Source organism: Salvelinus fontinalis, chromosome 6, assembly GCF_029448725.1.
Source record: "Salvelinus fontinalis isolate EN_2023a chromosome 6, ASM2944872v1, whole genome shotgun sequence".
Taxonomy (NCBI): Eukaryota; Metazoa; Chordata; class Actinopteri; order Salmoniformes; family Salmonidae; genus Salvelinus; species Salvelinus fontinalis.
In genome coordinates this window covers 10,104,968-10,117,156 of record NC_074670.1, presented here as the reverse complement: position 1 = coordinate 10,117,156, position 12,189 = coordinate 10,104,968, and the positions used below count along the sequence as shown (strand labels likewise).

General features: G+C 40.7%; 1 protein-coding gene across 4 annotated transcripts in view; it reads left to right on the top strand.

The window, feature by feature from the left end:
• Window positions 1-3,562: 3,562 nt before the first annotated feature.
• Window positions 3,563-12,189, top strand: part of LOC129856989 (carcinoembryonic antigen-related cell adhesion molecule 5-like) — a 51,514-nt gene continuing 42,887 nt past the window's right edge. For 2 of the 4 annotated variants that reach the window (XM_055924827.1, XM_055924826.1), the window contains exon 1: window positions 3,568-3,811. In XM_055924827.1, the coding sequence (XP_055780802.1) occupies window positions 3,760-3,811 (52 nt within the window). In that variant the 5' untranslated portion in view covers window positions 3,568-3,759. Of the gene's footprint in view, window positions 3,812-12,189 lie in introns of all 4 variants that reach the window. The other 2 variants (XM_055924828.1, XM_055924829.1) reach the window with 2 other exon arrangements.

Here is a 12,189-nt window from a genome sequence, read left to right as displayed (position 1 = left end):
AGGATAATGTCTATGAGGGTGCCCATGTTTACGGATTTAGGGTTGTACCTGGTGGGTTCCTTGATGATTTGTGTGAGATTGAGGGCATCTAGCTTAGATTGTAGGACTGCCAGGGTGTTAAGCATTTCCCAGTTTAGGTCACCTAACAGAACAAACTCTGAAGCTAGATGGGGGGCGATCAATTCACAAATGGTGTCCAGGGCACAGCTGGGAGCTGAGGAGGGTCGGTAGCAGGCGGCAACAGTGAGAGATTTATTTCTGGAGAGATTCTTTTTTTAAATTAGCTGTTTGGGAATGGACCTGGAAAGTATGACATTACTTTGCAGGCTATCTCTGCAGTAGATTGCAACTCCTCCCCCTTTGGCAGTTCTATCTTGACGGAAAATGTTATAGTTGGGTATGGAAATCTCAGAATTTTTGGTGGCCTTCCTAAGCCAGGATTCAAACACGGCAAGGACATCAGGGTTGGCAGAGTGTGCTAAAGCAGTGAGTAAAACAAACTTAGGGAGGAGGCTTCTGATGATGACATGCATGAAACCAAGGCTTTTTCGATCACAGAAGTCAACAAATGAGGGTGCCTGGGGACATGCAGGGCCTGGGTTTACTTTCACATCACCCGAGGAACAGAGGAGTAGGATGAGGGTGCGGCTAAAGGCTATCAAAACTGGTCGCCTAGAGCGTTGGGAACAAAGAATAAAAGGAGCAGATTTCTGGGCGTGGTAGAATAGATTCAGGGCTTAATGTGCAGAGTGGGTATGGTGGGGTGCGGGTACAGCGGAGGTAAGCCCAGGCACCGGGTGATGATAAGAGAGATTGTATCTCTGGACATGCTGGTTATAATGGGTGAGGTCACCGCATGTGGGACAAAGGAGGTGTCAGGGGTATGAAGAGTGGAACTAGGGGCTCCATTGTAAACTAAAACAATGATAACTAACCTGAACAACAGTATACAAGGCATATTGACATTTGAGAGAGACATACAGCGAGGCATAAAGTAATCACAGGTATTGATTGGGAGAGCTAGCTAAGACAACAGGTGAGACAACAACAGCTAATCAGCTAACACAACAACAGGTAAAATGGCAATGACTACGCAGAGAGGGTCGGATTAACTACACCCAGAGCCTGAGTTCGCGGCTGGGGCCGACAGATAAAAAATTAACAGAATGGAGTACCGTGATTAATGGACAGTCCAGCAGGCATCATCTATGTAGCCAAGTGATCATAGTGTCCAGGGGGCAGCAGTAGATGGAACAGGGAAGCCGCGGAGTAGTCGCCACTACGCTAGCGGCACGGCGTTTAAAGTTAGTAGCCCGGGGCTAGTGGGAGCGTCTGCCCTGACGGAGGCCGGTTGAAGGCACATCGGATGGAGTATTCATTTACATTTACATTTAAGTCATTTAGCAGACGCTCTTATCCAGAGCGACTTACAAATTGGAAAGTTCATACATATTCATCCTGGTCCCCCCGTGGGGAATGAACCCACAACCCTGGCGTTGCAAGCGCCATGCTCTACCAACTGAGCCACACGTCGGCAGACCAGTCGTGGTGCGGCGGGGCGCCGTGTCGATAGAGGATAGTTACGTGATGATATCACGTGCCCCGCGTATCTTCAAAAGTGTTCGGCAATCAATTTTTGAAAAACAACGTTTCCATCATTATTTGTCGCCAGAGACGTCACTAGAGATTCATGGATAGGGGGGCTAAGCCTCTTTTAGGGGGGTCTGACCATACTCCCCCAGGATTTGTTTTAAAGCCCCAAAAACATATTTTCATCATGTATTTTTAGAGTAACAACGGGTGTAAAATCAATCAAAATAAGGTTATTTTTGGTCAAGGTTGGCTAAAAGTATACCTGTCTCATAGTTTGTTTTAGACACTGATATAATATGACTTACTTAAATTCTATCCAAATAAAGAAATTAAAGTCCACTCTGTCTCCATCCATCCAACACCAACAAAAGGCACAAAAATGGCTGTACTATCTAGCCAAAATACTTTTGGGATGTTATTTTGAGAGAGAGAAAAATGTAAAGACATGCAGGTCATATTATGCCATTAGAATAAAATATTTATTTAAATTTCACCCTTTTGTTAATTGTTGCTCAAATTAACCCAAAAATGCAGACACATGGAACATCTTAAACAGTATCATCCACAATGGGGCAAAACTAAATTCAACTAATGAGCTAAATACAATTTTAAAAAACTAAAAGATAATTTGGAATAAAATCTGAATAAAATGTAAGATCCCAAACAAATATTACAAGCTATATTACAGAACTGCTCCTGTTTCTCTCTTTTGATGCTTATTTTGTGGGTGGATGCATCAAAGTGTACCTCCTATTTTTAAAGGTGGCAAAGCGGCCCTCTCTCTTGAAGAATTTCCCTATATCCATCTAACGTTAGTCGTTAGCTAGCCTACAGTTTAGAAATTGAGGATAATACAATGACATTGTGATCAACACTGTCACCTTTTCTACACATGACCTACTGATTGTTTTTGCAATGGCCTACTGAATGAAAGCAAATGAGTATGAAAATATATGCACTTTATGTTACGTCATCTGTCTCATTTATAGCCTGGCACGGACAGCAAAACTACATTAAATACAACGATAACTAGATATCATCGCCACATAACTACATTTTGAATTTAAAAGACACCGTTAGCTGGCTCGCAACGTCTGTTACACTGTAACTTACAAGCAGCCTCACATAAAAACGTATTGGTTAACAAAGTTTTGATTATGACCAAAGTCCATAGTGGTAAATATATTCTCTCGCTCATTCATATACATATATCCGTTCGGTCAGAGCCTTTTCTTGTTAGCTAGCCCCAGGTCCTAGTGCCCACCGTTTAAAATGTTCAAGATGCGATGGAACGGTTGACGAAAAAGAAAATACACCCCTGTCTAATGGATAAAAATGTTGTAGATCTTTAGAAACGTTATCCTATCTCTTCCATTACATGTCCCAATAAATGTCATTTTGTTGAATAAACCTGGTTTTAGGCATAATTTAAATCGCGTTCCACTGCTTAGATGTTGCATGGATCAACAAATGGTTGCGTGACACGTCCTCGACTAGGTCATTGACTGACAGATTGAGAGGATTCGATTCATCTTTCACGGGCACCCGGCTAGACATGTTTTGCACCGGATGAAAGTTTATTGCATTCGTTTTGGAACTGGGCTGCCTCCCGGATGTAAACCCGGTGCCCTGTTCAAAGCCCTTGGCGAAGTCGGCTCAGAACAAAAGTGATGTAATCAAGCATGTGGAGAATGAGTAGAATTGTGCTTTCACATGCAAAAGTGATTGATTTTAATAAAAACACTATCTGCCTTGCCAATGGAAATTAGTTTGAAAATTCAAACATATTTTATGCACCATGCTGCCTTGTAGACAACATGACCGAGAGGCGCAGATTACTGTTTGATTTGAGAAGGGCGCTCCTCCTTCACCGCTTTGGCCCAATCACGTCTTGCCATAGACTGTTAACCCACTAATCGAATCCTCCCATTGCTATAACATGTAATAATGTGGTTAGCTGATAAGTAAAATACCTATCCAGCATTGTAAGATCTGGCAACGTCTATACAGTGGACGGGACCTACGCATACACCAGTGAGTGAGTGAGTGAGTGAGTGAGTACAGTGGCTGTGTGTTTGGTCTGTATAGCCTACCAGTGCTACCTGCGGTTTGTTCGGGATACATTATTTTGTAGCCTACTGATAACAATTGTCCGCAAAACGCCTAATGGATTTTCATCGCTCAACTTCATTGACTGTGTACTTGTTGTCCATCCTTGGTAAGTTTTGGTCTTAAAAAAATTAGTGGTCTCTTTTTATAATGTATGCTCGCTTTGGATAAGTGTCTGCTAAATGACATTGTTACATATTTGCCAGAAATGTGCTTTAAAGAGGTTGTAAAAAACATTGAGTATTGTATTAGCCTATGTGCACTACATGTGTTTATTATGCGTTAATGTATATTGTTCATTTGTTAAATCTCTCACTTTGCCATGTTTTATTAAACCAGCTTCAAGCCACAGTGGGCAGCATGTTAGCTCTCGTTTATCTTTGGTTCTCCGTTGAAGTTTTGAAGAGGTGCGGAACTGTGTAGGCTACAATAGTATCGACGCACTGTCGACACGTAAATAATTCATTCTTGCAATACGGTTAACCTTTTGACGTTTGCTTTCATATAATCGAGAGATTTTTCATAAAGCAAAATATTAAATTATTACACCTTGAAAAGGGTTACACGGAACCCAAACAGGCTGCGCTCGTGCGCCATCGTGCATACATTTATTTTGTCCCCCTACACCAAAGGCGATCACAACACGCAGGTTAAAATATCAAAACAAACTCTGAACCTATTATATTAATTTGGGGACAGGTCAAAATTAAACATTTATGACAATTTAGCTAGTTAGCTTGTACTTGCTAGCTAATTTGTCCAGGGAAATAAACGTTGTTATTTTACCTGAAATGCACAAGGTCCTCTACTCCACCAATTAATCCACACATAAAACGGTTAACCGAATCGTTTCTAGTCATCTCTCTTCCTTCCAGGCTTTTTCTTCTCTTGACTTTATATTGCGATTGGCAACTTTCATAAATTAGGTGCACTACCGCCACTGACCTCATTCGTCTTTCAGTCACCCACATGGGTATAACCTGCTTCTATAAACCAATGAGGAGATGGGAGAGGCAGGACTTGCAGCGCTATCTTCGTCAGAGTAGAGGACCTTGTGCATTTCAGGTAAAATAACAATTCAATGTTTATATCCCAGGACAAATTGACTAGCAACAGCAAGCTAGCTAAATAGGACAAATTAGCTAGCAAGCTAACTAGCTAAATTGCCATAAATGTTTCATGCTTTTCGACCTGTCCCCAAATTAATGTAATTGGTTCAGAGTTTGTTTTGATATTTTAACCTGCGTGTCGTGGTCGCGTTTGGTGTAGGGGGACAAAATAAATTCATGCACGATGGCGCACGTGCGCAGCCGGTTTGGGTTCCGTGTTAGGGTTCCCACACGGCAATGTTACAGCGCCTGTTTAGGGAAGACAGAAGCAACCATCTGTTCTAATTAGCTATCTCTCGCCAAACACCTGTGTGTAACCAACAGAAGAAGGATGACAGAAAAGTTATATAACTGAAAAATACTGTAGGCTGCAACTGTGTTAAAACCGGCTGTGTATATTTAGCATTTGTGAAATTATTGTGATATGAGAGGGCTTTATCTTCTTAAAAAACATATTTCAATTGAGAATCGTTACACGTTTAGATTGAGTATTTAGCTGTTTTGTCTGCCAGAGACAGTTTACTAGTGATGTGCAGTTCGCGAATGATTCGTTCTTTTTGAATGAGTCTTTTTACTGACTCGAGGGTCATGATTTGTTTTTCTGAGTGACTTTGTTTGTTTGAACTACTAAATTCACGTTAGTGCTGGCCGCAATAAATCCTACAGCAGGATTAATACACGCTCCTCCGGCTCAGCGGCTCCAGAGACCTGCTCCGACCACCAACTGTCTGTTTATGATCTATTTTCCAGCACTCATATGACAGAGGAAAAAAAATACATGTCTAGAACTGACAATTAATCGCATGGTACAAGAATGACTATTGAATGTTATGATGGACACAGCTTTATAGAACCAAAACCTACACAGCCTCTGCTCAACAAACTAGAATTTGAGAATGAATCCTTTTGGGGGCTACAGTTCGCCAACAAATATAGTTATCACCTTGCTTGACTACGCAGACTCCTTGCTCCAGCCAAACGCCACACCACATATGGGATTACATTTTATTCTAAAGTAAGCAAGCTTGTATGTTGAATTTTGTGGTAGCACATTGAGATTCGTGGTTGCAGGTACAACTCGCAAATGTGTCATTTAATTTCACATGCTCATATCATGATGTGTGAAAAATGTAACAAAGGTCGCAAAGTTGTAACTTGACATTTCAATAGATTCAATTTGATTTGCAAGCATGCAACTCAATTTGAGCATGAATGCAACTCATTTACTAAACTTGCAACTAGTGAATCTTCTTCTGTGAATAAAAAATAAATTTGCGCATGTAAAATCTAGTGATGGGCATTCCGAGTGACCTGGCTCATTTGGCTCCATTCACGTAAAAGACCCGGCTCATTTGGCTCCCAAAAGTCTCTTCGTTCAAAATGCTTAAAAATCGACCTAGAACCATGAAAAAATTGCAGATCTCCAATGTAAAGCCCAAACGGTAGGTGTAATATAGTGATTGGACTATCGCGAGATTACCTACCTGTTAGAGTGATGAAATAACTGAAGAGAATAAAAATGGCTTTGAATTGTGAAACCTAGAAAAGTATGAGTTATTAAAGCAAGTTCTTTAATTCAACAACACAACATTTTGGTGATGAGGATTGAAGGACTGTAAACACATACCTCAAGGACATGAACAAAGCTGATTACACATTAAAACACCAACGGAACAAAAGTTAGCAAGGAACAACAAGCACCAGCACCGCAGCCGCCTGTTCTCGCTTATGCGTAGTTATCCCCGTCAATTACATTGACTCTCGGAGCAGCAGACTTGTACAGGGAATATAAAATATGGATGGAATCTTACAACTTCTTTGAAATTGCAAGTGGAACCAGAGGAGCTGTGAATGCGTGAGAAGAGCTACATTGTATTGGAGCACCCATGCAGAGAATCTTTGCCTATCTACCAGAAGAAAAAGGTACATTTGCACAGACTGTAGTCGTGCTTGATGCCCACTTTACATCGCAGAGAAATGTGTTGTTGGAAAGGCACAAGTTTAGACAAAGAGCACAGACTCTAGACGAAACTATTGATGCTTATGTGAATGCATTAAGAGAACTGGCTAAATCATGTGAGTTTGATGCACTGGGTCAGACATGTTGAGGGATCAGCTAGTGGAAAGATGTGCTTACAAAATACAGAGAAATTGCTGCAGGAAGAAGGGTTAACTCTACAAAGAGCTCTCACTGTTGCTAGAATATTTTAAGCAGCACAGGCAGAATCAGAAGTGCTTTCTGATAATTTTGGCAAGGCTAAAGACAGTCATGTTAATTTTACTGAAGGGCGTGTAAATGCTAATAAACTGAGGCAGAGCCCAAAATAGAAACAAATGCACTGATACAGAGGAATGCAATAATGACACCAAGTGTTTCAGATGTGGACTGGCAACACACAAAGCAGATGAATGTGAAGCTAAAGCAGCTAAATGCTTGTACCTTAATTAAGAAAACAGGCCATTATGTAAGGGTCTGTAGAAAAAAGTAAATCCAAAAGAACAAAAGCAAGGTGACAAATACAGACAATACTAAAACTGACAAACCAGTTGTGAATGAACCTGCATCTGACAAAGAAAAGTTTGTGTATTCAATCACGAGGGGAAAAAAACTGAATCGACAAAGGCGGAAATGATCTTTTGATACGGACAGTGGAAGGAATTTCATCAAAGAAGCCTTGTTCCTGAGAACGTTTTCACACACAGGAATGGAACTTAGAGTAAAAAATAAAAAGTGATATGCTTATGTTTAGACTACTCCACTACAGTGTGTAGGTTACTTCGAAGCAGAGCTAGTATGGAATTAAAGTGCAACAAAGACCAGATCTTCGAGATCAGAGGAAATGTAGAAGCATTGATGGGGAAAGAAACCGTGTTTTGGTGTGAAAATACTTAGCACAAAGGATAGTCAATTCAGTAAAGCAATCACCAGGTAGATTCTAGCATTGTTTCCATTGATACAGTCACAAAGATTCAGTGAATGAGTAAATAGCCCCTGTAGCTCAAGGCCTGAGATGTGTTCCTTATCCAGTGCTGGAAGCTGTCAATCAAGAACTGGAAAAGATTTTTGAAAATATCATCGAAGAAGTTACTGAAGGATCAGAGTGGATTTCCAACATTCTCCTCATTCCAAAGAAAGACATAAAAGAAGTCAGTTTGTGCTGTCATATGAGAACAACACCCAGTTCCCACAGTAGACAGTATACTGCAAGGAGCGAATGTTTGCAAAACCCGGAACTGGAGAAAAAGGATTTTGTCAGGTTTCTTGATTCTTGACAACATTCACCACACACAGAGGATCTGACAGATTCAAGCGCATCTGAGGCTTACCAGAAAGCCATGGACTTTATGCTACATGGATTACAAGGTGTAGTTTTCTGCATTGACAATGTCTTTGCTGAAAATGAACTGGAGCAGAGACTGAGGAAAGTCTTCCAAAGATCCTGAGCCAGAGGACTGACACTTAACAAGGAAAAATGCATCTTTGGACTAAAACAGATTGAAATTCTTGGTCTTGTAGTCATGGCAGAAGGGATAAAACCAGACCCACAAAGTTGAAGCCCTAGGAAAAGCACCAAGACCAGAGAATGCAAGAGAACTGCGATCATTCCTGGGGATGTGGATTTCTCATGAAAATCATACCTAACTACTCAAACCTCTCAGAAACACTACGTGGGGGGAAAAAGGACGAGTTGGAATGGGCATCTGAAACAATTAGAGAAATGAAAAGAACCCTGACTAGTGAACCATGTCTAGCATACTTCAAACTGTATGTACCAACAGTAGTGATTAGTGACTCAAGCCCAGTAGGACTTGGAGCTATATTGCAAAAGAAAAATGTAACGAGTCCATCACTTATGTTAGTCGTTCACTATCCCTGCAGAGAGAAAATACTCGTAGATCAAGCAAGAAGTTCTTGGTTGTGTGTGTGGGCAGTAGAACACTTCAGAACTGTTCTACATGGAGGCAAGTGTGTACTAAACTGATTCCAAACCACTGATCTACAGTACGCCGTGTCCCCCGAGAATTCAAAGATTTGAACTCCGACTACAACCATATGACTACAAGATTGAGCACATCATGGGAAAAACAAACATCTCAGATTCCCTATCTCGACTTCCGTTACCTGAAACTGCAGAAAATTGACATGTTGACAGTTCTGTGCAGTGCTTTCAGTTAACACAAGACTTACCTGCATTGACAATTGAGGATCTGAAGAAGGCAAAAAACTGGATAAAACCTTGACAAAGTTGATTCCATCTGTGGAAAGAGGAAACTGGCCAAATCCAGTTTGAGAGCATTTACAGCCATGCAACATATGCTCAATGGAGCTATCAACACATGATGGACTTATTCTAAGAGGACGTCAGGATTTTATTAAAAAAAAACAGATTGAGCAAGCTTTGACGATCGCACCCAAAACTAATCAAGGAGTGGTTCGTACAAAACAGTACACGAGAAGCAAATTCTATTGGCCTAACATGGACTTCGATGTTGAAAGACTGATCAGAAATTGCCCAGCATGTGTGCTAAACCAGCCACTGCACGAAGACCAACAACTTGAACTACCACCAAGACCCTGGAGCAAACTAGTTATTAACTTAGTGGGAATTATCCATAATTAATACATACTTACCGTAATTGACTATTACACCTATTACCCAGAAGCTGTTGTCATACCTGACACATCTTTAAGTACGGTGTCTGCAGAGATGTTGAATCTTTTCGCATGCTTTGGAGACCCCCTAGAGGTGGTTACAGATAATGGCAGACAACTTGTTGGATAGACTTTTAGAAATGTTCTTTGTGTGTGGGTCAAACGCATTCAAGCATCACCATATTATCCTAAGAGCAATGGGAAAATCAAAGCGACTCCATTGATATCTGAAGAAACAGCAAAAAGTGAAGGGATGAGCTTCCAAAGATTCTCCTAGCTTATCTCTGCACACCTCATCGTGCTTCAGGACAAACATCCGCCTTGCTCTTGTCTGGAAGAGACATTCAAAGTTGCCAAGTATTGAAAAGGAAAAACCAAAGACAACCAAAATCACCACAGCCTACGAACAGAAAATGAGAACAATAAGCTGACAAAACGGAGACAAAGAACACAACTCGCAAGTATGAAGAATGAAAAGTTGGATGCCAAGTTCCGAGGCACACGCTGTGTTATTGTGACAAACCTCAGACAACTAGTTTGAACTAGTGAGCGCAGAAGATGGATCTAGACTCATAAGGCTATGTAAAACACCTTCAACACACTCCTTTGCAACTTGAGTTTAGCATTCCAGAACCTGCAAATGACTTACCTGTGAACAATGGATCTTCAGAAGCTGAGACACTTCCACAGCTGGGTTATACTGAGATATCTCATGGATCTATGGACAATCTCGAATCACAAGTGACTACCATAAGTGGTAGAGTTGTGAGAAAGCCAGCAAGGTTTAAGGACATGGTAATGTAAAAAGGTCTGAAATCAAAGATGGACAAAATAAGATTAGTTTAACATTTTCAATTTGACTGTTTATTATTGTTCATCTAGAAGCACTGACATTTCTTACCTTTTTGAATGTAAAAGACAATCATATTTAATGTGTAAGCTATTGTCACAAATGTTAAATGGGAATGAATATATATATATAAAAAATATTTTTACGCACTGAAGAAATCAGTGTGGACAAGATTTAAGTGCTCTCCCCACCTAGATTCTGCAGTGAGGATTCGCCCTCTTTAGATAATTATTTTGTAACTTAACATCTCTTTTACCGATGTGATTCGGTTCCCGACCTTCACCAAAAAGATCAGTTCAAAAAGAGCTGTTAGTTTCTGAACTAGTCAAGTCTGCACGCTCAGTTTTGACACATGTTGTAAATCCGGCTTTGCACAATTGTTTTTCCACAGAAATGTCTTTCTGCTAGAGTGACACATGTCTCTAGTGTTGGCAGGGCTTTTTCTTCTGACCAATCAACTGAGGTGTTGTCATTCTGCGCCTGAGTTCATTTTGCATGGCCAGGTGACCCGGCTGGGTGGAGTTTGTACATTTTTAGACCATTTCATGGGGATTACAGCGGGTCTCCTTATCTCTCTCTCGTAGCCATTTAACATGTATGTAAACACTCAAATTCATACAAACTACTACGGACTTAAGGACAGAATTTACATTCTGTTCACTTCTCCTATTCTTCAGTCTTGTCTGGGATATATATTTTAGTTAGCACACCTGTGTGGTGTCTTTATATACATTAATACAAATGTATTCACCCTGGACATGAGACTTGCTTTGACAAAGGAGTACGCTGCCCAGCCTTACATAATTAGAAAGAGGAGATTATCATGTTTAAAATGGTGTCCAATTAGAAAAAATCCAAATATACACATTGAGAAATATTTGGCGAAATAGACAGACATACCTATATTTCACTATAGTAAACAATGGGACGACCTCCAAGTACCATGAGTAATTTTTTTGTTTACATTTTAGCTACCAGCAACGTGGGCAGGTCTCATTGCCAACAATAGCAAAGCAGGCATTGTGACGTAGAACATTAAGCTGGGAATAGAACGTTCGGAAGGAGAGTTGGTGCCACGGTGCTCAATAGAACTAATAGGAGTTGGCAGGGTGAAAAATGCCCTAAAATAAGGCCTGTTTTGTCATGATTACTTCAAAACTATGGCAAGCAGCTGGGACATATGGTAAAATAATGAAACTGGGCTCCACGGCAGATGCAATGAACTAGTTTTCATCAGAAAAAAGCATTGTTAAAAATGTCATGTCCAGCCTACCTGTGGCTTCAGGATATTCGTTGTGGGAAATGTGGGGACCCGGTGTCCAAATAGGCTACACGTAGCTATGTGTGGAAAACATTTCATCACAGGTAAGTGATTTTTAACTTTTTAGTAAAGTCGGTTTATAACGCAACTCCCTACTTGCAGCTGTGTAGTCTGTTTTGTGTTCTTGGCTAGCTTAATTTTACGGTTGGTAGCTAGCTAGCATTCACTCACTTTTGGTGCATTCACGCACCGTCATGAAAATATTACGTTTTTCTTAGTGAGAACACTCGGGAGCAGGCAATGTTGAATTTAATCTTTAGATATTGTACTTTGCTTAAATGTAGGTTTGTAATTGACTAAACAAGCAGACAAATAAAATTGCGTTCGGAAAATGCCAAATATTTGCTGTGAGCCAATGGGGTAACCTAGGTAACCACAGTTGTTTTCCCACAGGCGGGCGGGGCAGCGACATTCTATCTGCATCTATGGTTGCCGAAATAGACAGGTTTGATTTTGGCAGAGGGCACTGATTGATCTGGAGGTAAAGGTCCTGCCCCAAAGCCGTTGTGTATTTTCTCTTGGAGACAAATTTACAAGCACAAACTGCTGTTAC